Source organism: Ziziphus jujuba, chromosome 4, assembly GCF_031755915.1.
Source record: "Ziziphus jujuba cultivar Dongzao chromosome 4, ASM3175591v1".
Classification (NCBI taxonomy): Eukaryota; Viridiplantae; Streptophyta; class Magnoliopsida; order Rosales; family Rhamnaceae; genus Ziziphus; species Ziziphus jujuba.
In genome coordinates, this window is record NC_083382.1 from 13,702,190 (window position 1) to 13,726,807 (window position 24,618).

The 24,618-nt window shown below is 35.4% G+C and overlaps 1 protein-coding gene and 1 long non-coding RNA gene across 2 annotated transcripts; both read left to right on the forward strand.

The window, feature by feature from the left end:
* Nucleotides 1–8,410: 8,410 nt before the first annotated feature.
* LOC107417419 (wax ester synthase/diacylglycerol acyltransferase 4-like) lies at nucleotides 8,411–12,591 on the forward strand. Its single transcript, XM_060816614.1, has 5 exons — nucleotides 8,411–8,626; nucleotides 10,103–10,675; nucleotides 11,343–11,666; nucleotides 12,087–12,233; nucleotides 12,324–12,591. Exons 1-5 carry the CDS (start codon nucleotides 8,444–8,446, stop codon nucleotides 12,474–12,476), a joined length of 1,380 nt encoding a protein of 459 aa, XP_060672597.1. The 5' UTR covers nucleotides 8,411–8,443; the 3' UTR covers nucleotides 12,477–12,591.
* A 7,677-nt stretch (nucleotides 12,592–20,268) lies between these two features.
* LOC132803606 (uncharacterized) lies at nucleotides 20,269–22,550 on the forward strand. The gene is made up of 3 exons (XR_009638813.1): nucleotides 20,269–20,726; nucleotides 20,839–20,899; nucleotides 22,134–22,550. It is a non-coding gene; the product is annotated as an uncharacterized LOC132803606 (long non-coding RNA).
* Nucleotides 22,551–24,618: the final 2,068 nt, after the last annotated feature.

Consider the following 24,618-nt stretch of genomic DNA (forward strand, 5'->3'; position numbering starts at 1 on the left):
GAGGAAAAATTAAAATTAAATAAAAAAGGTAAAAATTGGTTGGGTAAAAAAGCGATGCATTTGTTGAAAAATGCATCGCCTTTTCCTGTATCTGGCTATGAGAACAGGCGACGCAATTCCGTTCAAAAGCGTCGTCTGTTCTAATTTTTTTATTTTTTCTTTAATTATTTTTTTCATTTACATATAAGCACTAAAAATATTTGTTGAAAAAGGTAAATAAAAAAAGGTAAAAATTGGTTGGATAAAACAGCAACGCATTTATTGAAAAATGCATCACTTTTTTCTATATTTGGCTACGTGAATAGGCGACAGAATTCCGTTCAAAAGCATCATCTATTCCATTTTTTTCTTTAATTATTTTTTTTCATCTACAAATAAGCACTGAAAATATTTATTGAAAAAGGTAAATAAAAAAGGCAAAAAAAAAAAAAGGTAAGAATTAAAGTTAAATAAAAAAAGATAAAAATTGGTTGGGGGAAAAGGTGATGCATTTGTTGAAAAATGTGTCGCCTATTCCTATATTTGGCTACGGGAACAGGTGAAGCAATTCCGTTCAAAAGTGTTGCATATTCCATTTTTTTTTTATTCTTTCTTTAATTATTTTTTTCATCTACAAATAAGCACTGAAAATATTTCTTAAAAAAGGTAAATAAAAAAAGGCAAAAAAAGAAGGTAAAAATTAAAATTAAATAAAAAAGGTAAAAATTGGTTGGGGGAAAAGACGACACATTTGTTGAAAAATGCGTTGCCTTTTCCTATATTTGGCTACGGGAACAGGCGATGCAATTGCGTTCAAAAGCGTCACCTGTTCCCTTTTTTTTATTTTTTTCTTTAATTATTATTTTTTCATCTACAAATAGGCATTGAAAATATTTGTTGAAAAAAGTTAATAGAAAAAGGGAAAAAAGGGAAAAATTAAAATTAAATAAAAAAGATAAAAATTTTGTTGGGTGAAAAGGCAACGCATTTGTTGAAAAACGGTGAGGAATCTTGGCAAATGGACCACAGAAATGAGTTTAGAGGGTTCACAAATGGTGGGAGAGGTGTGTAGGTTGGGCTGAAACGGCTGAAAGATGGCCAAACAGCCAAAAAAGGCCAAACAACCGGCGGCGGCATCAAACGGCCGATCCCATCACATCGACTGGAAATTTGGCTGGTGAGGTAGCCCAAGGGTGGGTAACAATGGTGGCTGGCGCATGGATGCAGAGGGTGGATGGAATTGGGCAAAACGGTGATGATCCGGCTGGGCATAAAACTAGGAATGTTAATGGGGCGGGGTGGGGTTGGTTTTTAAAATCTCGTCCCTGTCCCCGCGGGGAATTTTTCATCCCATCCCTATAGTTTTTTCCGTTTCTTTAGAAGCGGGGTGGGGACGGGGATTTCCCAATCGGTGAAGGTGAGGGGCGGTTTTCTCCTTTTTTTTTTTTTTTTTTTAATAATTGATATAATATTTTTTGAGAAGGTTTAGGAATTGTTATCTTTTTCTTTCCATCCAAGCATTAAAGCTTATGCTACAAACTTCTGCTCGTTCATTAAGCAATATATATATATATATATATATATATATATATATCTATACACACCTAATTGTGATAGAATTTGATTTTATAGTCACAAAAAAGTTTTTGTTCTGGTGATATCCTCCAAGCATAATTATGTAATGGCATAATTTACATTTATGTATATGCTTAGTAAGCAAAGAATACAAAATCATGTTTTATTACAAAGGAAAGGGATTTTTTGAATGTAAAGAAGAGCTTCCCCTGCACATTAACTGACTTTGAAGAAGATCAATAGCAACCCAAAAATGTGGTTGAACCTGAACTGAAATTTAATTGGTCTAACGCAGCATGATACAGTAGATTCACCCCCATGTAACCACCAATGGTAAAAACAAAGAACGAAATGAATTATTACCAAAAAAATAAATAGAATATGTACAAATGTTGTGATGTACTTCAACGTTCCCATAAATTCCAACAGAAAAATTGATTGAAGGTGGTATAAATTATACATCTTTTCATTATTATTATGTAATTTCTGGCTTTTACCTTAATGAATTGAGAAAGACCATCTTTGAAAACTTGAACATATGAAAAATAAATTTGGTAATATTGGGTATGCTTACTGCAATATACCAAAGCTAAAAGTTGAATGGCTGTGAAAAGTAGGAAGTTGATCAAACCACAACAATTAATTCCCAAAAGCAGTTTGTAACAGTCAAGGAGTTTGTGGTAGTATGTAACACCCCGTCCCAAATCGCACCGGAATCCGTGCACGTTGACCGAGGTTGACTGTTGACCGTTGACCAAAGGGGTCAAAAGTTGACTTTTTGACTCGGTGAGAATTTTGAGTTGACTAGGGTACCGTGGCGAAGTGCACGATGCCATGAGTTCGTAGACTGGTAGCACGTCGAAAATGGAGCTACGGTTTGGAAGTTATGGACGAAACAAGTTGCGGTCCAAACTGTCCAAGGGGTGCCGGAGTTGACTTTTTGTTTATGGGGAATTGAGCTTTGACTCATGCATGGTTGTGAAGTGCTCGTCGATACGAGTTCACAGACTAGCGGCACGCTCAAAACGGACATCCGGTTAAAAAGTTATGGACGTTTGAAGTTTACCGGATACCGTATTATTTTAATGTTTTTGGGTCGTGAACAGTGAAATGCCACGTGTCAGCTTCTGAGTGGTCCACGTGGCATGAACAGTGTCATGCAGGGTTTTAATTTTGAAAAACTCTCGGGGAAGAGAGAGAAAGAGAGAGAAAGAGAGAGAGGAGAGAGAAAGAGAGAGAGAGGACCCGCCGGCCGTCGGTCATTTTCACGTTTTTCCGGCCTAGTTACTGTACACACGCCGGCCAGCCAGATTGCCCACCTCATTTCCGGCAAAACCTCCAAATTTCACGGCGAACGGCCGCCGGACGCGCCCGGATCGGACGTCCGAAGTTTGGCGGCGATTTTTCCCCCTCCACCGCCGGCCACCGCGAATCGGCACTATTCCGGCCGATATACAGTACACGCGCCATACACCCATCATCCTCTCCTCAAGTCCGGCCTACCCACCAAAAATCACGGCCATCGGACCACCGACGCGCCGGGATCGGAGCGTTTTCCGGCGAGGGGTCGAAAATCTTCAAACGGTGATTTCTCCGCCGTCCGACCTCCGTTTTGCTCACCGTCGGTCCCGTTGGATTGCTCTCCTCACGATCTACAAATCTGCAAAATTTCACAGCAAACGGCCACCGCCGGAAAATACTGTTCCGGCGACGGTTGCCGGTGACCGCGGCGGCCTGCCGGAAAATACTGTTCCGGCGAGTACCCGAAAATTCCGGCCAGCTCCAGTCCGCAGTGTTCGACCTCCTGAACCCAAATCCGACTTCCGTTTTCACCAATTCGCGACGGTTTGGGAGAATTGCGGAGCCGAAACCCGAAAAGCTTCCCGATAAAATTCAAACCCCGTCGGGTACGATCATCGAAAATTAAGACTGGATCTGTGATTAGCATCACTCGAGCTTCGATTCGGTATATAACTCGTAAATTCTAGATATCGTTTGTGTTTTGACCCCCCGGGTACCGGGTATTATTTACCCGAATAAAATATTAATTTATTTGACTGTCTGTGAATTTTGTTCTAGGAGCACCGGTGAGTCGTAGAATTGATCCCGTAGTGGATCATGGGTTAATTGCGTGCTCAAGGTGAGTGACCCACCTTCAAATTAATTTTGGGGAATTTAATTGATGAATATATTATGTGTGAATTAAATATTTGGAATTTAATTTCTATGTGCCAAATATTTATTGGATTTATTGTAGAATTATTTATGAATTTATTGGATTTAAGAAAATGCGAATTCTACAATTTATGCCATGTGGAATTATTTTATGGTTTTGAGGATTTTGAAATTGGTGTGGTTTTAATGGTAAATTGGGCACGATTCGATTTTCAAATATTTCAAGGAAAATATTTGGTTATGTTGGTGATTTCAATTTTTATGAAATATGCCCATAAAATATTATGGGATTTGATTATGATATTTCGAGAAATTATTTATGCTTGGAAAAAATGTGGATATTTGAATTGATGGATTTGGGAGTTGGTGGATTTGAAAATCATGGGATTTATGGTATTAATTATAAGGAAATTGTGGAGAATTTCCCGGTTCAAGCGGATGGATTATGCCCGCTATGCTTATGAAAAATGTGAAATTTGTTTTAAATTTATGGATTTTATGATTTTTAGATGCACCGTGCACGTACTGGTGTTCTGATTATGTGATATGGTATATGTGATATGGTTAGTGTGCACACGGTTGTGATTAGCGCGCAGGTGGGTGTGAGTAGCGCGCGGTTGATATTATGAGGGTGTCCTGTGGATGCCATCGGAGAGGGCGGCCACCCCCCTTTGGCCGGGACACCAGGTTAGCAGCGGCGCAGTGGGACGCCACGCGACCGTATGCCGGTTTCTTTCTATAACCTCCTGTCTGGCGGTACCTTGGGACGCTGGGTACTGTTGGCGCCACTGGTATATAGTGGGTGCATCAAATGATTTTCAGAACTGTGTTTTAAAAATAAAATGTTTGGAAACTGAATTGGAATTAAAAATATAATTGTTACCGCTTCTGGTATTTAATTGATGTCTTGGTTTTCGAGGAATATGAATAAAGGGTTTTGTGAAAAGGTTTTAAAAGGGGAACCTTTCCAACTGAGAGAATATACTTATTACTGTGATATTATATGGTATAGTAGTAGGGTCGCTCACTGAGATGATTAGCATCTCACACTCTTAAATTCCGTTCCTCTAGGTACCAGGTTGTCGGTGTTCATCCAGAGCGGACTTGATCTTCATCGCTGTTTTACTTCGTGAAGTACCCTGTTCGTCTTTATTGCAGTTGTACTATTTCTTTCATTCTTGTTGTATTTATTATGCACTGGATTACTGTATTTATTTCGAAGTGCTGAAAATTGTGGAACCAATTTGTAGTATTGTAGGAGGAATAAGGGGATATTTTTGAAGTGTGTTTTCAGTGTAGGTAAATTTATGGTAAGTAAATCCCTTAGGGGAGGTGCTGCCGGATTTTCCGTTGGAAGGTTCGGTGGTATTTCCCTGGGATCAGGGCTTGTCTAGGGTTCCGGGGAGGAATTCTGGACGGGTCCTGACATAGTAGGTAATATATAGCTGAACACTAAAATGGTCAAGAAGAGCTAGAAGCAAATCTCAAAACCAAAAAGCTTTCCAATATTGAATAACTAAATTTTGCTTCTAGCTATGCAAATTGCAAACTGAGAGAACTTGGAAATGATGTTCTACAGTGACTTAGCATAACTTTAGGATGGGTAACTTAGCATTGCATTGATGTTCTACGGTGAATATTTTCCCACAATTAAAGCAAAGACCTTTTTACCTTCTCATCTCTCCATCATTTCAAATGGTACATAATAACAAATAGCTTTCATATTTGTTCCCATTTATCAAGAACTACAAAGAGATACTATGGTCATTATAGGACTGCTAGGAAGATGAGAAAAAAATAAAATAAAAATGGAAACGAAGGGTGACCTGAGGGAGGTGATGCTTGGTGGTGGTGGCGGTGGCTGTGGAGAAGAATCTGCAGCAACAAGGCTGAGTTAAGCTGAGGGAGCTGGTGGCGGCGGCGGTAGGCACTGCTGGAGCTAGGCTGGTTGTTAAATGTTAGCTGAGTTAAGCAAGGGAGTTGAGGGAGACTGGAGATGGTGGTGGCGGCACTAGAGACTGGAGTGTAAGTTAAATGTTAACTTAGGGCCGGCTGGGAGTTTCAAGCTTCAGTTAATAGTGACTTACAATGGAAATAAAAAAAATAAAAAAATAAAGAAAACGTAAATATATACGGGCAGAGTTCGGGCCGGGGTGTTTAATCCCTGGGCCTAGCCCGGCCCTGATTCGAACCTAAGGAATTAAGCCCGAGCCCGCCCCGTAGCCCCTTTTTTGGGGAAAAAACCACCCCGTTAGAGGTGTTACACCGCGGTTTTCGAGGTGGACGGGGCAAATTGACATTCTTACATAAAACGTGTTCGAAAAGACCCGATTCGAATCCGTGGGTCTAGAGAGAAAATGCTCGAGTTTGGAGGACAAAATAGATATTTTGAAACTTGTTTTCTGCTGGTCATGCTTTCCAACATTTATATAGAATCTTGAGTCACTAACAAATGAAAATTTAAGACTGATTTGGACACTGATATAAAAATGATATTTCAAACTTTACAGAACTATAACTTTTTATCTGTAACTCAGAATTTAGCATGCCAGTCTATGAACTCGTATCGATGAGCTCTACACAATGGTATATTAGTCAAACCAAAAATCTTAACCATAAAAAAAGTCAATTTTAGACCCATATATTGTTTATTTGGTCAAATTTAGTCAAACCTTGTCAAACTTGTACAATATGAATATTTTGATACGGATTGTTACATGATGACCAGCCAATTAGCTAGTAAAAGGTTGGCCAAATTTCTCCATTAATTCTTTTATATGTTCCATATGAAATATAAATTTTTCAGTTTTTTTCTACTTTATAGCAACAATAATTTTTTCAAATAAGTTTTATTTATTACATTTATAGATTTAATCCAATAACAAAGTCATTCAGAATATACTTTCAAATTTTGGATTCAGCTATATATATGTGTGAAATCTTTTCCTTTCCTTTTAATTTACAATATATTAATTAATATCCCAAATAAAAAAAGGTATATATGATCTCAGGAGGACGAAAATGAAAATTGAAACGCCACTTGGCCACAAAAAACCTTGTGGGATTGGGAATAACAATTAAATGCTGTGAGCTGAGGGCGTTAAACAAGAAAGGGATTGACCATCGTTGTGTGAGATCAAATCAATATCTAAAGATGCTACTCGGATTATGATATACAAGGAAAAGAAATAATAATAATAAAAAAAATGCAACTGGGATTGAATGCCACATCGATTATATAATGTTCAACTTTATCCTCCAACCATACCGGACCAAAAATATTTTCTTTCTCTCTTTAGGAAAAGGAAAAAAAAAAAAAAAAACTACACAGAAGGAACATAATATAATTTTTTTCTCTTACTCTCATGAAGCACAGAAAAAAAAAAAAAAATCACTCTTTGTAAGTCGTTTTTAAGGTCAATTTCGTTGAAATGTATGCGTTTTAAAAAAATATTTTCCATTTTGCGCATTTTCTAGATTAAATTATAAGAAAAATGAAAATAAAAAGAAAAATTGCTAAAAAAAAGAATTTAAAAATATTTAAATAATTTTGATCATGTAAAATGCATAAAAATGAGATCTTTTTTCACTAATAAGAAAAAGGATAATTAAAATACATATGTGGTGTAGATGAGGGAAGTTGGAAATCATAATTATGCCCATACACATAATTGTCACAATCTTCAAACGCAACTGAGTCTATCCTGTATCAGCACCCAAAAAAAAAAAAAAAAAAAAGCTGAGTCGATCTTGGCAACTGGACTTTTCAAATGTAATTTTCCTGACTACCAATTTATGAGCCCTACTGATTTTCTGAAATCTAGTTTCGATGTGTTTTCCTGTATATGAACACTGTCAGGAGCCTTAACCATTTTATTTTTTTTTTCAATTTGCTATGAAGAAAAAAATATTTGATTTAAATATGTATTGTTTTGTTTCTAGAGAGGTTCCTTTTTAAACGATTTGGTCCTGTCCCCCCCCCCCCCCCCCCAAAACAAAAAAAAAAAGAAAAAAAAAAAAGAAATTTGAAAAACCAATTATGAGTCATTTGTTGTACCACATTGTTAAATAATGTGTACTTTAACTATTAATATGTTGTACCAAGGACCTTACCTGGTCAAAGATCAAGTCTTCGAAATAAAAATAATGTGTATTATAACTTAATACATTATTGTTTTTAATTAAATATTAAAAACCCAATAATATAAACAAATTAACAAGTACATAATATTCAAAAATTAAAACGCTCTATTACTAGTGATGATGATAAACGGTAGAATTATCGTTGATTTGACAATTGCCAATTAGGAGTATTTAATTGTATATTGATATTTTATCTTAAACTTTTAATATGAAAAAATAAATTTTTTTAAATAATTATTTAAATTGCAAAATAATATATGAATATAATTTATTATTGTCTGACAAAAAGTATTTTTTAACTTAGAGACACAGTACTCTGAATTATTACCTAAAATTAGGTGGGTGTTGCGTACCTACTTATAATCTCTTAATGTTTTTGAATAAAGGATAAAACATATAAAGACAACTTACATTAATGTACCTATGCAATAGTGAATTTGCTAGTTGAAAGATTAATTGGGGTGGTTCGCTCTTTTTGGATGAATATAAAGAACCCAAAAAAGAAGAACTAAAAACAAACATTTCTTATAAGTTCCCAAGAAAGTGAGGTTAAAAAAAGAAAGGTACAAAAATGGAGTTTGAAGAGGAAGTAATGGAGCCTGTGAGTCCTCTTGGACAATACTGCAATAGCTCTGTGTTATCAATTTCGGTGCTTGTTATTCTTGAGATGGGGATTCCAATCGATGATTCCCAAACAATGTCACTTCTTAGAGATGTTTTCCTTCCCATTCATCCACGTTTCTCCTCGATCATGGTTCATTCTCTATTTTATTCTTTTACTTTCTAATTATTAAACATTAATTCTCTAATTTCCTCTATTTTATGATCATTTTATTTTGGTTTTGGCCCTTTATTTTTGTTTTTCATTTTGGGATTTGTTTTTATGTTTTCAAAAATTTCAAACTAAATAAATAACCATGATATACAAATGAAGAAACAAGATGTTATATTTATGAAAAAGACAGCACTTTTACTTGTTTTGGAAGCAATTAAGTCAATTTCACTTAACTAAACTCACTTGACTTGTATATTTATTTGGCTTGCGAAGATAGTACTCATGAAGATAATTTTAGTCGAGTTAGGTAGGTTTAGTTGGTCACTGGTTCGAAAAACCAGGAGTAAAAAAGAAATATTATAAATGATTAAAAGAAAAAAAGAGGGACAATCTCAATAGATATAAATAGTTACTTCAGCAAAAAAAAATGTTATAATAATTATAATTAGCCATGCTTCCTTTCCATTTAAAAAACAAGTATTTTGTTTGAGCCATGCTTCCTTTCCATTTAAAAACAAGTATTTTGTTTTAGCGTTATGATCTTTTTTGGAACATATTTCTACCTTATGCTAGTAATTATGTTGACGTAATAAGTGTTAATAGTTAACTCATAATGATTTTATGGCCAATTGGTATAGTAAAGAGATGAAAAGATATATATAAAGAAAATAAACATAGAGTGCCACACCATCGTTGCTTAACATTAGTTTAGTAATATTACTTAGAAGAGCCACATGCTTCCTTGGACAATGGTTCTAAGTTCAAATCTCTTAATTCTTAGTCTTGGTAATGGTTTTAAGTTCAAATCTCTTCATTTTTAGTCTTTGCCGGAATAGCTCAGTAATAAAGGTCAATGTTTTATCGAATAATGAAATGATTTCGAATCCCCCACTTCCCAATACACCAACAAAGAAAAAATAAATAAAAATAAAAATAAAAATCATCTTTATCTCAACAAACAATAATTTCTCTCTTAAAGATCTGTTCAATTATTAGTAGTTTAATATTAATTAAATTATTACAACATTTTAAAAATAGAACCTGTACTTTGACTAGTTTACACATTGGGTTTTTTAATTTAAAATGTTCTACGTTGGATCTCAAAATTAAGAAATTGACTAGTTCTTTTTAATTTACAAATAAAATGAAAAAAAAATTAGTCAATTTTTTTAATTTTAAAATTTTCATTAATCATTTAGGATGTGGATTAATGTAAAATAAATTGTAAACTAAAGATTCGATATAAAATATTTTAAATTAGAGGGTCCAATGTACAATCTAACGGGCGCTAAAATACAATTAAATCTTCAAACTGAGATGAAGAGTTACTACCGTTTTCCTTATATAAAATTAAGGCATATACTAAATTATGTATAACAAGAAATACGGCATAATATATACATATATATATATATATATATATATATATTTTTTTTCTAAATGACTTGAAAGCAGGTTAATACAAATGGAAAGAAACAATGGAAGAAAGTTGAAGTAAAGCTTGAAGATCATGTTAATGTTCCTATTTTTCCCTCTGGACTTTCTCTTGAATCATATGATCGTTATTTTAACGACTATTTATCAAAGATAGCAATGGAAAGATTTCCACAAAATAGACCTTTATGGGAACTTCATATAATCAAGTACCCAAATACAAATGCAGCTGGTAACGTTGTATTCAAGCTTCACCAATCACTTGGAGATGGCTACTCTCTAATGGGTGCCCTTCTTTCTTGTTTACAAAGAGCTGATAATCCTTCACTTTCCCTCACTTTCCCTTCACGCAAACGCTCTAAAATGCAAAGTGACAAAGAAAAAAGTTTATTTTCTTTTGTCCCTCAAATCTTCTCCTCGGCTTTTAACACTTTATCGGATTTTGGGCGGAGCATCTTAAAGAGCAATTTATTTGAAGATGATCAAACACCGATTCGTTCTGGGGATGATCGAGTTGAGTTTCTGCCGATTACAATTACCACCGTGGCTTTCTCTCTTGATAAGCTCAAACTAATTAAGTCCAAGCTCGGAGTGGTAATATTTTCATTTTCTAAAGCTAGTACTTTCTTGTTGATACCTCCCATATTAATTTTGCCTACCTTTTTTTCTTTTTTGTGTTTCTTTTTCTTTTTTCCTCATGATTAATCATATGCTTTTGTCAGGGGTCGTTCTTTTTCCATGAATATATTTCCTTCGTACACTGCATTTAACAGAAATTTTCAAAAATATTATTCCTCATTAAATGTTAGATTTTAGTTGAACTATATTAAATTGTTCTGTACTCATTAGTTAGGTGAATATTTGCGTAGCTTTTATTCATTATTTTAACACTCTCCCCACGTAATACTACTTTTCATATCTTTGCCCTTTTTTTTTTTTTTTGGGTCAAATGTAATAGTAGTTGTTTAATATGCATCCAAAGTTTTAGCAATGATTTTGTTTTATTTCTTCAACCAAATAATTTATTTTTGTTGCAAATCTTGTTCCCATTGTAAATACTAAATTGAAATTTGCACAAATATTATTCTTATAATTTTTGGAAATACAAACATTAATTATGCAAAATCTAACTATATGAGAAATCAATATAAATGTTCATATTTTTAATTTATTTACTGTAGTACAAGAGTTCATGGATCTCTGGCTTTTGTAGTAATAAAATTATATAACGGTTTTCATTTATTTATTTATTTATTTGCAGACAATAAACGATGTGATTTCAGGAATAATATTCTTGGGAACTCGCTTATACATGCAAGAGATTAACCATGAATCGATAAAGTCGGAATCCACAGCATTGGTGGTGCTGAATACAAGGATGCGTGGAGGGGATTACAAGTCAGTGAAGGAGATGTTGAATCCTGAAACCAAAATGCCATGGGGAAATCGATTTTCTTTTTTGCATGTAGAAATACCAACGTTGAGTGAATTTACAAATCCTATTGATTTTGTTACGCATGCACATCGCCTTATCAAAAAGAAGAGAAGCTCTTATGCTGTTTACCTCAATGGTTTGTTATTGGAGGTTTTGAAGATTATTTAACATCTATCTATCTATCCATCTATCTATCTATCTATCTATCTATATATATATATTTATTTATTCATATGCATATTTTCGACACTTATATTTATCATTATCTAATAAATTTGGGATAAAATACATTTTTAACATCATTATATAAATATATTGGTTTGACCCATATTATTGTCTAATCCATTGGCAAATATAAAATGTTTGATTTTATTTAATTGCTATTAATTTTTTTTCCCAAAAAGTTAAGCAGTTGGAAGGTGGATCACATATGATTTCGTTTGAAACTACAAAAAGTAAACTTTTAAGGTCATAACAGAGAGCTTTGGAGTACATATATATATATATATATATGATGTCAAATTGAACTTCTTTCATTCGAGAAAAAATACAAAATTTTGAATCCTCGAGTTACTGCAGGTAGCAGCTCGATACGTCACCAAAACATTAAGGAGCTCAAGTATGACAATTTCAAATATGATTGGCCCTGTTGAAGAAATGAGTTTGGCTAATCATCCTATTACGGGCTTTTACTTTGTTGGGGCTGGTTTACCTGAGGTACTTAATTTGTTGATATTTTTTTGTACTAACTATTATTTTTCTTATATTAATTTTTCAACTAATTAATTAATTCCTTTGCCTTTGTAGGACCTTGGCATAACAATTGTGAGCTACATGGGAAAGCTTAGAGTTGCCTTTAGAATGGCAAAAGGGCATATTGATTCACATAAGCTCAAGTCATGTGTGGAAAATGCCTTTGAGACCATATTTGAAGCCTCAAACAAACTTCCCAGCTACTAAGAAAATTAAAATTATCTAGTTCTTCCTCTTATGTTTGCCGAATCTTAATTTAGGGACTAAATTCCAATTGATGAAATTTTATGGGTGATGGAACAAATCGCTTTTTTTATTTTTATTTTTTTCTCCTAGTAAATGTCATATGCCTCCTATCCTAGGCTTCCACATGCAAAAGACCTACCATTTAACAACATAAAAATAAATACTGTTATGGATTCATACTACAAGCATTTCTTTTTTCCAAAAAAAAAGATATTTAATATTTATAGCTAGCTTTGAGACTGAGATATAATATTTTTTTTTTTATCCGATCATGGAGCCAAAGGCTCTAGGAAACTGTATTAATATTTCTGAAGTAAAACTTTCCTATACAGTTGGCAAATACCACCTGGTCCACTCCCTTCGGAGGATTTTCAAAGACATGTAATCCCAAACTACATTTATGACTAAAACTGGGAACACCACTGGCCACTACACATTACATTCTCTGAAAACATGATTAACATCAAATCATGACATGGATCCCACTTAATTCCATTAGCTATTTCGGACGAAGTTTTGTTTGAAATACTTACCGGATATACCAACTCATGAACTATGTTGATTCGGACATGATGATATTGTTTCGTCCATAAATGCTTTCTTAAAAAAAATTGATTCGGACCATTAATTTGTTCCTTCCCATTCATTTCATACCATCTTGAATCTATCCATTCATTTCATACCGCAAAGTTTCTACCTGTCGTCTCTACGCTATTCGCTTCTTAATTCAAAGCCAAGTTTGAAGAAGTTGATGAGTATTGGTATAATTCAATCAAGGCTTACTTAACTTTTACAAGAAATGTATACATATATATATATAAAGTACACGCCGGGATGGAATATTGATTAATTTTCTAAAACAGAGAAGCTAAGAAAAGAAGGTAAAATAATGTTTCAGAGAATACAATGGAAATGATTTATTTTGTTTCTAAGAATGTTGATTGACACTATCATTTCTTTCTATAGTTGCTGGTTGACTTCATTAACCATTCATTAATAACTTTTGCTGTCATTGCTTTGCTAGTGTTTATCAATGGGTGAGCTGCATAATTGATTACTAGCCGTTTTCTGTGCTGTGATTGCTTTGCTAGTGTTTAGAAAGGGGTAAGCTGCATAATTGAGATTGATCAGTTGCATGATTGAGATTGGGTTGAGATTGAGTGTAACAACCTAGTCCACTTGCATGTGATATTGTCCGCTTTAAGCTCCGTCCGCACGGGTTTAAAATGCATCACAAGGGAAAGGTATCCACACCCTTATAAGGCATGTTTCGTTTCCATCTCCAACCAATGTGAGATCTCACAATCCACCCCCCTTGGGATCCAGCGTCCTCGTTAGCATACTGATCTAGATACTGACTCTGATACCAACTGTAACAGTCCAGTCCATGCTCATGTGATATTGTCAGCTTTGGATCCCGCTTGCATGAGTTTAAAGCGAGTTACAAAAGAAAGGTATCCACACCCTTATAAGGCATGCTTTGTTCCTCTTTCCAACTGATATGGGATCTTACATTGTGTAACAGTCCAGACCACCCGTATGTGGATATTGTCCGCTTTGGGCCCAGCCCGCACGGTTTTGTCAAAACACGTCCACAAGGAAAATGTATCCACACGCTTATAAGTCATGCTTCGTTCTCCTTTCCAACCGATGTGGGATCTCACACATTGAGCTTAAGATTGAGCTATTTTGTCTGCCCCCTCAAGCTAGCGGGTGGAATAGGATGAACCCCAAGCTTGGCTCGAAAATTGTGGAACAAGTCACTGATTAATTGTAACAACCCATCCCAAAGTACAACAGAAAATTTCCAACTTTGACCGAGGTTGACTGTTGACCGTTGATTGAAGGGGTCAAAAGTTGACTTTTTGACTCGAATGGAATTCTAGGTTGACGGAGGTACCGTTACGAAGTACACGTTGGCACGAGTTTGTAGACTAGTAGCACATTGAAAACGGAGCTACGGTTTGAAAGATATGAGCAAAACAAGTTGAGGTCCAAACTGTCCAAAGGATGCCGGAGTTGACTTTTTATTCATGTAAAGTTGAGCTTTAACTCATGCATGGTTGTGAAGTACTCATCGATACGAGTCCGTAGACTAGCGGCACGCCTAATTTGGACGTACGGTTAAAAAGTTATGGATATGTGAAGTTTTCTGAATACCATAATATTTTATTATATCTGGCTTAAGTGAATAGTGATGCCACGTGTCGACATCTGAGAGGTCCACGTGGGTGAACAGTGTCACCCCACGGTGGCTTTTATTTTGGCAAAACGTGGGGGGAGGAGAGAGAAAGAGAGAGAGGGAAGGAGAGAGAGAGAGAGCTAGAGAGAGAAACGATTGGCCACCGCCATTTAGCCGTTTTCCGGGCACCCTTTCCCCACACGTGCCACCCCACTGCCTCCACCTCCTCAATTCCGACAGGCCACCCAAATCTTACGGCCAACCGGCCGGTAATGCACCGGGATCGGAGCGTTTTCCGGCGACGACCATTTTTCCCCTCCACCACCGGCCACCGCCGTTTGACCCATTTCCGGCCATTTTCAAGCCACACGTGCCAGCCACCCCTCACCACCTCGTCATTTTCGGCCAGCCGACCAAATTTCATGCCCAACTGATCGGCGATACGCCCGGATCGGGGTTTTTTCGGGGGGTGGCGTCAAACCCATATCTCTTCGCCGTCCGGTCGCCATTTGCCTCACCGCCGGTCCCGTTGGAACCCTCTCCCCTTGATCTACAAAACCCCCAAATATCTCAGCCATCGGCCACCAGACGCGCCGGCGGCGGCAACGGTTGCTGGTGATCGCGGTGGCTCGCCGGAAAATCCAGTTCCGGCGAGTACCCAGTTGCACCGCCGGCCCCTCCCCACTAATTCCGACCCCCTGAATCCAAATCCGGTGTCCTTTTCCTCCAATTCGTGACGGTTTGGGAGAATCAAGGCTCTAAAGGCCGAAAGCTTTCCAGCGAGATTCCGGCCACCACCGGTCCGATCTCCGGGAAGTAAGACCAGATTCGTAATCCTCGTCACTCAAGCTTCAATTCGGTATATTATTCATCAATTTTGGTTAACGTTTGTGTTTAACCCGCTGAGTATCGGGTATTATTTAATCGAATAAAATATTATTTTATTTGACTGTGTGTGAATTGTTGTTTTAGGAGCACGTGTGCGTCGTAGAATTGATCCCATGGAGGATCTTAGGTTAATTGTGTGCTCCAGGTGAGTGACCCGCCTTTAGAACTATTTTGGGATGATTAATTATATTTATTTTGTGTTAATTCAATATCTGTAATTATGCTCATATGGTGGAATTTAAATATAATTGTGGAAAAAATATTATTTTATATATATATATATATATATCCATTGATGCTAAATGAAGGTTTGGGTTATTAAGAAATTCTCGATTATTATCATTGTGATTTAATTGTATTTATTACGCATGAGCAATGTGTTTTCATTAATTAATTGTATTTTGATTTTAATATTATTTTTAGGCATTATTTGATTTTTAAATATTTCAAGGAAAATATTGGTTTAAGTTAGTGGTTTCAAATTTTATAATTATACCCATGGAACATTATGTGATTTAATTTATTATATTTCAAAAATATTTATGCCATTAGAAAATTTGAATATTTAAATTGATGGAATTGAGAGCTGGTAGATTTGAAATTTATGGCATTTATGACGATGATTATAAAGGAATTGTGAAAAATTTACGGGTTTAATTGGATGGAATAAATCCGGTATGTTTATGGAAAATTTGAGATTTTGAGATATATTGATTTATGATTTTTAGATGCACCATACACGTACTAGTGTTTTGTATATATGGATGTGATTAGTGCGCACATGGATGTGATTAGCGCGTAGGTGGGTGTGAGTAGCACGTAGGTGATTTATGGGGTTGTCTTGTGTTTGCCGTCGGATGAGGGTAGGCCGCCCCTCCATGGCTGGGATGCCTGTTTGCAGTGGCGCAGTGGGACGCCACGCGACCGTATGCCGGTTTCTCTCTTTAACCTCCTGTCTGGCAGTACCTCGGGACGCTGGGTACTGTTGGCGTCACTGGTATATAGTGGGTGCATCAACTGATTTTCAAAACTCGGATTTCAAAATAAATATTTTGAAATTATATTTAAATTAAGAAGATATTTAGTGTTGTTTTATTGTTTATTTCAATGGAGGTTTTAATTTGATTTAATTTTTCCTTTACTTAATTATTCAATAAATTGATTTATTTTAATTATTTAATTATTTCTTGAATTGTCTTAATGTAAGTTTTATTAATATTTTGGTATTATTTGTTTATGACATTTATTAATTATTTAGTAATTATTACGAAATTATTTTTATTTTTATTTCTATTTTATTTTCATTATAAATTTTGGATGCTTGATTTATTATATTTTATTGGATATTTAGTTGACTAATTGATTCCTTGGTTTTCGGGAAATAGAAATAACGGGTTTTGAGAAAATATTTTAAAAGGGAAACTTTTCCAACCGAGTGAATGGTGAGAGTTTTGAGAGGAAATATTATTTTCAATTAATTATTATTTATTAATTATTTAATTGTTTGGTATTGATTAATTAAGTTTCTCTTATTGTTATATCATTACTATTATATTTGTACAGTAGATAGGGTCACTCACTGAGATGATTAGCATCTCATATTTTTAAATTCCGTTCCCCTAGGTCCAGGTTGGGAGACGTTGATCGTCCGGGGCGAGCTCGACGTCTCAGTTCATTGCCGAAAGTTCAAGAAGCATTTCTTCCCTTTTTTCTCTCCATCTTGTATTGCTTCCTTATCTAACATTGTATTAATTCCACATTTATTTTTATAATACTCTGTATACTGTATTGGACATTTAGTTATTAATTATGCACTGATTTACTGTTATTCATTTGGAGTGCTGCAAATCGTGGAATCAAATTGTAGTAATGTGGGAGGAATAAGGGGATGTTTCTAGAAGTGTGTTTTCAGTGCAGAAAATTTATGGTAAGTCCAACCCTTAGGGGAGGTTCTGCCGGATTTTCCATTAGAGGGTCTAGTAGGGTTTCCCTGGGATCAGGGCTTGTCTAGGGTTTCGGTGAGGAATTTTGGATGGGTCCTGACATCAATGGTTTTGTCTGAATGTCTGCAATCTGAAGGTGAGAAGGAAGAAAACGTGTGACAAGCTATCCTGTGGCAACCTATTCCCTAGCAAAGTGATAATCAATTTAGACATGCTTGGTACGGCCATGGAGAACTAGATTCACTGTCATATGCAAAGCACTGAGATTGTCACAAAGAAGCTATGGAGGTTTAAGAAGAGGAACACTAATATCTCGTAAGAGGAATGTGATCCACATGAGTTCTGCAGTTGTTGAGGCCACTGCTCGATATTTTACTTCTGTACTTGATCATGCAACTGTTCATAGACTAGCGGCATGTTTATATTGTTGTAAAGTTCTCATCGATACAAATTCATAGACTAGTAGCATGTTTGGTTTAGATTTGTGGTTAAAAAGTTATGGACCTTCAAAGTTTGATAATTTTTTTTGAGATTGCATTTACTAGATACCAATCTATACGTGTGAAAAATATGTACATGGTGCTCACTGATACTGTGCCACATGTCAAGTAATTAACCAATTGTGTGAGTGCACAATGGCACCCACAATTGGTTTTATTGGTGGAGAAGGGGTGAGAGAGGGGAGATAAAGAGGAGAGAGAGAGAGACAGAAAGAGAAAGAGAGAGAGAAAATTAGCCTTACACCATTCACCATGCTCCGCCCACTGTCAGTATGCACACGCTAGACCTTGTTTCAGCTGCCTCGAGGTCGATCGATTGGTTAGGTTTCATAGCCAGCAGGCCGACGATGCACTAGATCGGTGAGATTTTCAATGGTGGCTTAGCCAGCTTTGTCGATAGTTTTCTCCAAATCTGTCCATCTTCTATTCTTACCACCCATACCACTATGTAGCCCACCCTCCAACCGACTTTCCCATAAATTTTGATGGCCGGTGGCCGTCGAACGTGCCAGCACTCGAGATCTTTTCTAGCGACGGTGGTGGTGTGTCGATTTCCTTTCTTTCAGTGAGTTTCCGATGTGTCCACCACCCTTTCCCACATATTTCAATCTTCCTAAACCCAAATCTGAGGTTCGTTTCATCCAAATCTTACTAGATTGGGAGATTGAGGGACAATTAATTTCCGAGTTTCTAGGTCAGATCTCGGCCACCACCGATCCAATCTTTGAGAGCTAAGACTAATCTATGGTCCTCGTGTTGTGAGCTTCATTTTGGTATATAATATACATATTTTGGATAATGTTTGTATTAACTACCTTGGGTAAATTGTGTATATTATACATTATTAAAATATTATTTTAATTAGTGTTGTGCTTTGATAATATGTTAGGCACACTGTGAACCATGTGACCGATCCTGTGGTGGATCTCGAGTGATCTATGCATTTCAAGTGAGTGGTCCATTTCAAAATTTATTTTCAGACCAATATAATTATTTATTTGTGTTGTTTAAATTTCTAAAAAATTTTGTATGTGTTAAATTTAAGAGAAATGGTTATTTAATTTTATTGTGCCAATACATGTAGACTTAAATATAATTGTTGTACAAAATTGATTTTATGGTTTTAAAGAAATTATTTATGTTAAATTTATTGTTAAATTTTATTATGAAATTTACTATGCATAATAAAATATATTTATGTGTATTTAATTATTTGTGAATTTCATGTGATTTAATATAATTATTGTATAAATCAATTTTAAGAATTTAAGAAAAATAATAGTAATAATTTATTATGTATATAAACATATTTGTGTATTTAAATATTTGTGAAATTGAAATTATTGTGGTAAAAATTGAATTTATAAATTGTTGGATTTACTATGAAGGTTTAAAAGAAAATATGAAATTTTTATGGGTTTAGAAAAATATACTAAATCTGGTGGGCATTTTATGAAATTTAATATTGTCAATTTTATGGTTTTAGATGCATTATATAGTACTGGTGGGCATTAGTGTGCAGGTATTTATTAGCCATTTTGTTGAAGCTATGGGCGAGATGTAACACCCCGTCCCGAACCATGTCGGAATTTTTGCACGTTGACCGAGGTTGACCGTTGACCGTTGACCGAAGGGGTCAAAAGTTGACTTTTTGATCCGGTTGGAATTCTAGGTTGACTGAGGTACCGTTACGGAATACACGTTGGCACGAGTTCGTAGACTGGTAGCACGTTGAAAACGGAGCTACGGTTTGAAAGTTTTGAGCAAAACGAGTTGAGGTCCCAACTGTCCAAGGGGTGCCGGAGTTGACTTTTTATTCATGCAAGGTTGAGCGTTGACTCATGCATGGTTGTGAAGTGCTCGTCGATACGAGTCCGTAGACTAGCGGCACGTCCGATTTGGACATGTGGTTTGAAAGTTATGGACCTGTAAAGTTTTTCAAATATTGTATTATTTTAATATTATTTTTACACGCATAACGAGGTGCCACGTGTGACTCAATGAAGGTGGCCATGTGTCACCATGGTGAAATGCCACATGTCAACCATGTGAAAAAAAAAAAATCAAATTATTTTATTATTTTTGAATAATAATATTATTATTAATATTATTTAATTATTTCTTTTTCTTTTCCTTTTTCTTTCTCTTTTTCTTTTTCTTTTTCTTTTCTTTTCCCCACGTGGGAAAACACCACCATTTCTTTTTCTTTTTCTTTTTCTTTTTTTTCTTTCTTTTTTCCCTTCTTCTTCCCCGAAACACACACGACACACACAGTTATTTTTCTTCCCTCCGGCCGTCCCTCTCTCTCTCCCGTGTTTTTGAATTCCGGCCACCCATAGCCCTCACGCGCCAGCCACCAAGGAAGCCCGCCACCTCGCCAGCTTGGCCGCCAAGTTTCACGGCCAGCCGCCGCCGGACGCGCGCCGATCGGGCCAGAGAAGCCGTCGGCCGGCCAAGTTTCTCTCTCCTCTTTTCTTGTGTTTTCCGGCCAGCCTACTCCCAATTGAGCCTCCTATCCCCCTATTTTGGGTCCTCTGAATCCAAAAATGGCCTCCAATCCCAAAAATTCGAAGCGGTTTGCGAGATATGGAGAAGTGAACACCGGCCGAACCTTTCCGACCAAATTCCGGCCACCTCCGGCGGAATTGGGGTCGACGGAGACCGGATTGGTGATCCTCGTTCCACGAGCTTCGATTCGGTATATCATTCGACCATTTTGGTTAACGTTTGCGTTTAAGCCCCTGGGTACCGGGTATTATTTACCCGAATAAAATATTAATTTATTTGACTGTCTGTGAATTTTGTTCTAGGAGCACCGGTGAGTCGTAGAATTGATCCCGTGGTGGATCATGGGTTAATTGCGTGCTCCAGGTGAGTGACCCACCTTTAAAAATATTTTCGGGGTAATTAATTGTATTTATGTGGTATTAATTTGGTATCTGTAAAATTGTGCTCATGTGGTGTATTTTAAATATAATCGGGAAAAATATTATTTTATATATATATTTATCATTGGTAATAAATGAAAATTTTGGGATCATTAAGAAATTCCCGATTATTATTTTATGGTGATTTAATTATGAATTATATTGTTGTTTAATTTATTATGCATGAGCAAAGTGAATTTTGGTGGTATGTGTACGTGGTTTTAAATTTGATTTTCGGGGCATAATTGGGTTAAATATTTTACGAAAATATTTGGTTATATTTTATAAATTATGCCTGTGGTATTTTTATGGTTGCATTTCGTATTTCGAGAAAATTGTGGTTTGTTGTTATCGCTATTTCGTACCGGGTGATTGGATAAAATATGTGGGATGGTGTTTTGTGAAATTTTGGTATACTTCCCACGGTGGTTTTTGGAAAAACGGTACAGTTGGTTGTTTATGTTTATTTTTAGACGCACTCATACAGTATTGGTGTTCTGGTGTATGGTGTATGGACACGTGGTAGTGCGCGGTTATTATCTGGTTTAGCGCACGGTTATTACTTCACCCGTGAGTTGCCATTGGACCGTGGGCAGGCAAGGTTATTGTTGCGCACAGCCGCCCCCCTCCTTGGCCGGGTGATGGTTTTTAGCAGTCGGTACTGTCGGGACGCCGAAGTGACCACTGCAGGTTTCTCTCTTTAACCTCCCGCCAGTCGGTGCTCGGGACGCTGGGTATCGGAGGGCATCACCGGTATATGGTGTGGTGCGTCAGGTGTAATTGTCGGTGTAAATTGCAATTAAAGTTTAAAACCCCAAAGGTGTTCAAAAAAAAAAAAAATTTATTTATTATAATTTATTACAGAATATTTATATTTGGGGTATTTATTTATTTGTTTATTTGTTGTTTATTAATTCGTTTGGTTCCTTGGTTTTTGGGAAGTACGTACAAGGGTTTTGTGAAAATGTTTTAAAAGGGGAACATTTCAAACAGAGTGAATAGTGAGAGTTTTGAGAGAAATTATTACTTTAAATATTTATTTATTTATTTATTTAATTGTTCGGTATTGCTTAATTAAATTCCTTTATTTTTATATTATTAATATTAAAGGTGTATAGTAGTTAGGGTCACTCACTGAGATGATTAGCATCTCACACTCTTAAATTCCGTTCCCCTAGGTCCAGGTTGGAGACGTTGATTGTCCGGGGCGAGCCCAACGTCTCAGTTCGTTGCCGAAGGTTCAAGAAGCTTTTTCTTCCCTTTTTCCTCTCTATCTTGTATTACATTCTTATCCGTCATTTTATAGATTCCACATTTGTTGTATAATGCTCTGTATACTGTATTGTTGTTCTTATGCACTGGGTTGCTACTGTGGTTTTATTTTGAAGTGCTGCAATTTGTGGAACCAACTTGTAGTTTGTGGGAGGAATAAGGAGATGTTTTTAGAAGTGTGTTTTCAGTGCAGGTAGTTTGTGGTAATTAAATCCCTTAGGGGAGGCTCTGCCGGATTTTCCGTTGGAGGGTTCGGTAGGGTTTCCCTGGGATCAGGGCTGTCTAGGGTTCCGGGGAAGGAATTCTGGACGGGTCCTGACACGAGAGGATTGGCAAGTAGAGGTGGCAATCTAGATCATGACATGGCGACACGCTCGAAAACGGTACGGAATAAATGAGTTTGGGTTTATCATAAATGGATTCGGATCATAATCGGATCAACTCATTTAACACGATTATTAATTGTTTTATTTTTGGGTTGATCCATTTAACTCGAAATTGACCAATTATGATCCATTTATTAAATGTGTCAATTTCAATCTGACACGATTATATACCTATTACAACCCATTTAAATTTAATTTTAAATTATAATTTTATTCATAATATAATATTTAATAACTAAAAAATATTATAAATTAAAAACTTTATAAAAACAATTTTCTCTTATTAATTTTTTAAAGACAAAAAATAAATCTTTAATAAAACAAAAATAACTAGGTTAATTTTCGGGTAAACAGATCAATTTTAGATTAACAGGTTAATAGGTCAATATGACCTGTTAGAGTAATCGTGTTAAATAGGTCGTGTCGTGTTGACCTGTTTATAAACAGGTCGGGTTAGTGTTTTAGGTACCTGACATGATTAATAAATAGATTATGTTGGATTAGGTATTTTTTATACGATTATTAAATGGATTAACACCAACACAACCCATAAACACGAATTGCCAGGTCTATTGGCAAGTATCTTACATAGTGAGTATTAGTCGCCCTCCTTTGGTCGTAGAATGATATGTTGTTAGCTTCAGCACCTTGGAATGCTAAAGTGACCATTTGCAAGGTTCTCCTCTTTAATCTTCCTGTCAGAGGGGTACTTTGGATGTCGGCTACTGCTTAGTATCACTTGGTATATAATGTGGTGCATCATGTTATTTTTCTTATATGTTTTTTAAAATAAAGTGTTTTAAAATGTATTTATTACATTCTAATTATTTATTTCAAGCTTGTGTTTTAAATTATTTAAAATACTATTTTATTATTTAATTAATTTATTTAATCATAATTTTGTATATTAATGTTAATTTCATTTTTTTATATTAAATTTCTTAACATATTTTAACTTATGTTATTTTGTCCTATATTTAATAATTGTTTATCAAATTATTTTCAACGTTATTTTAATTTTAAATTATTTCTATTTTTATTTATTTCCTTGATTTTTGGGAATATAAAAATGATGGATTTTGTGAAAATAATTTAAAAGGGGGCTTTTCAAACTCAATAAAATAGTAAGGTCTTACGAGAGAATAATAAATATTTATTTAATTATTCATTTACTTATTTCATTTATTAATTTGCCCAATTATTTATTTATTTATATATTTATTTCTCATTAAATACCTTTATTTTATAATACTTTAGTTTATGTATAAGTTGGGTGCCATTCACTGGGATGATTAGTATATCATTATTTTTTTATTTTTAAATCCACTTTTTTAGGTCCAAGTGTTAATAGACGTTGATTGACCGAGATGCATGCTCATTGTTCTTATATGTTGCTATGTTCCAAGAAAAGAATTTTCTTTCTTTTCTGTAATTTTTCTTTTGTATTTCTCCCTGTATTTTTATTAAATTTTGCACTTGGTGTAAGCGTTAGTATGCTCTGATTCTACTGCGTTGGATTTTTGTTATCTATATATATATATTTTTTATGGCTGTAGTTGTTGTTATTTTTGTTATTGAAGTGTTGTTGTAGAAAATCCCATAGTAAGGTAGGAGGAATAAGATGGTGTTTTACTAGAGTGTATTATTTGTGCAGAGAATTTTGGAGCACGTCCAATCCTTAGGCAATATGTTGTCGGATTTTTTATAGGAATGTCCGATAAGGTTTCCCTAGTCGGGACTTATTTAGGGTTCCGATAAAAAATCTTGGATGGATCTTAAACAGGCTCTAATGACCTTGTATACCAGACTTTATTCTACATTATTCACATGGGGTTTCCAAAAATCTAAGATGGAATAATAGTTTTAATTTATGTAGATAATGCCTTGGTTATAGGGCCAAATGTCAAATTGATAAGTTCTCTAAAGGATTTAGGGTCATTGTCTTTCTTTCTTGGCATTGAAGCAGTGCGAGACTTAACAGGCTTGTATTTAACATAAACAAAAT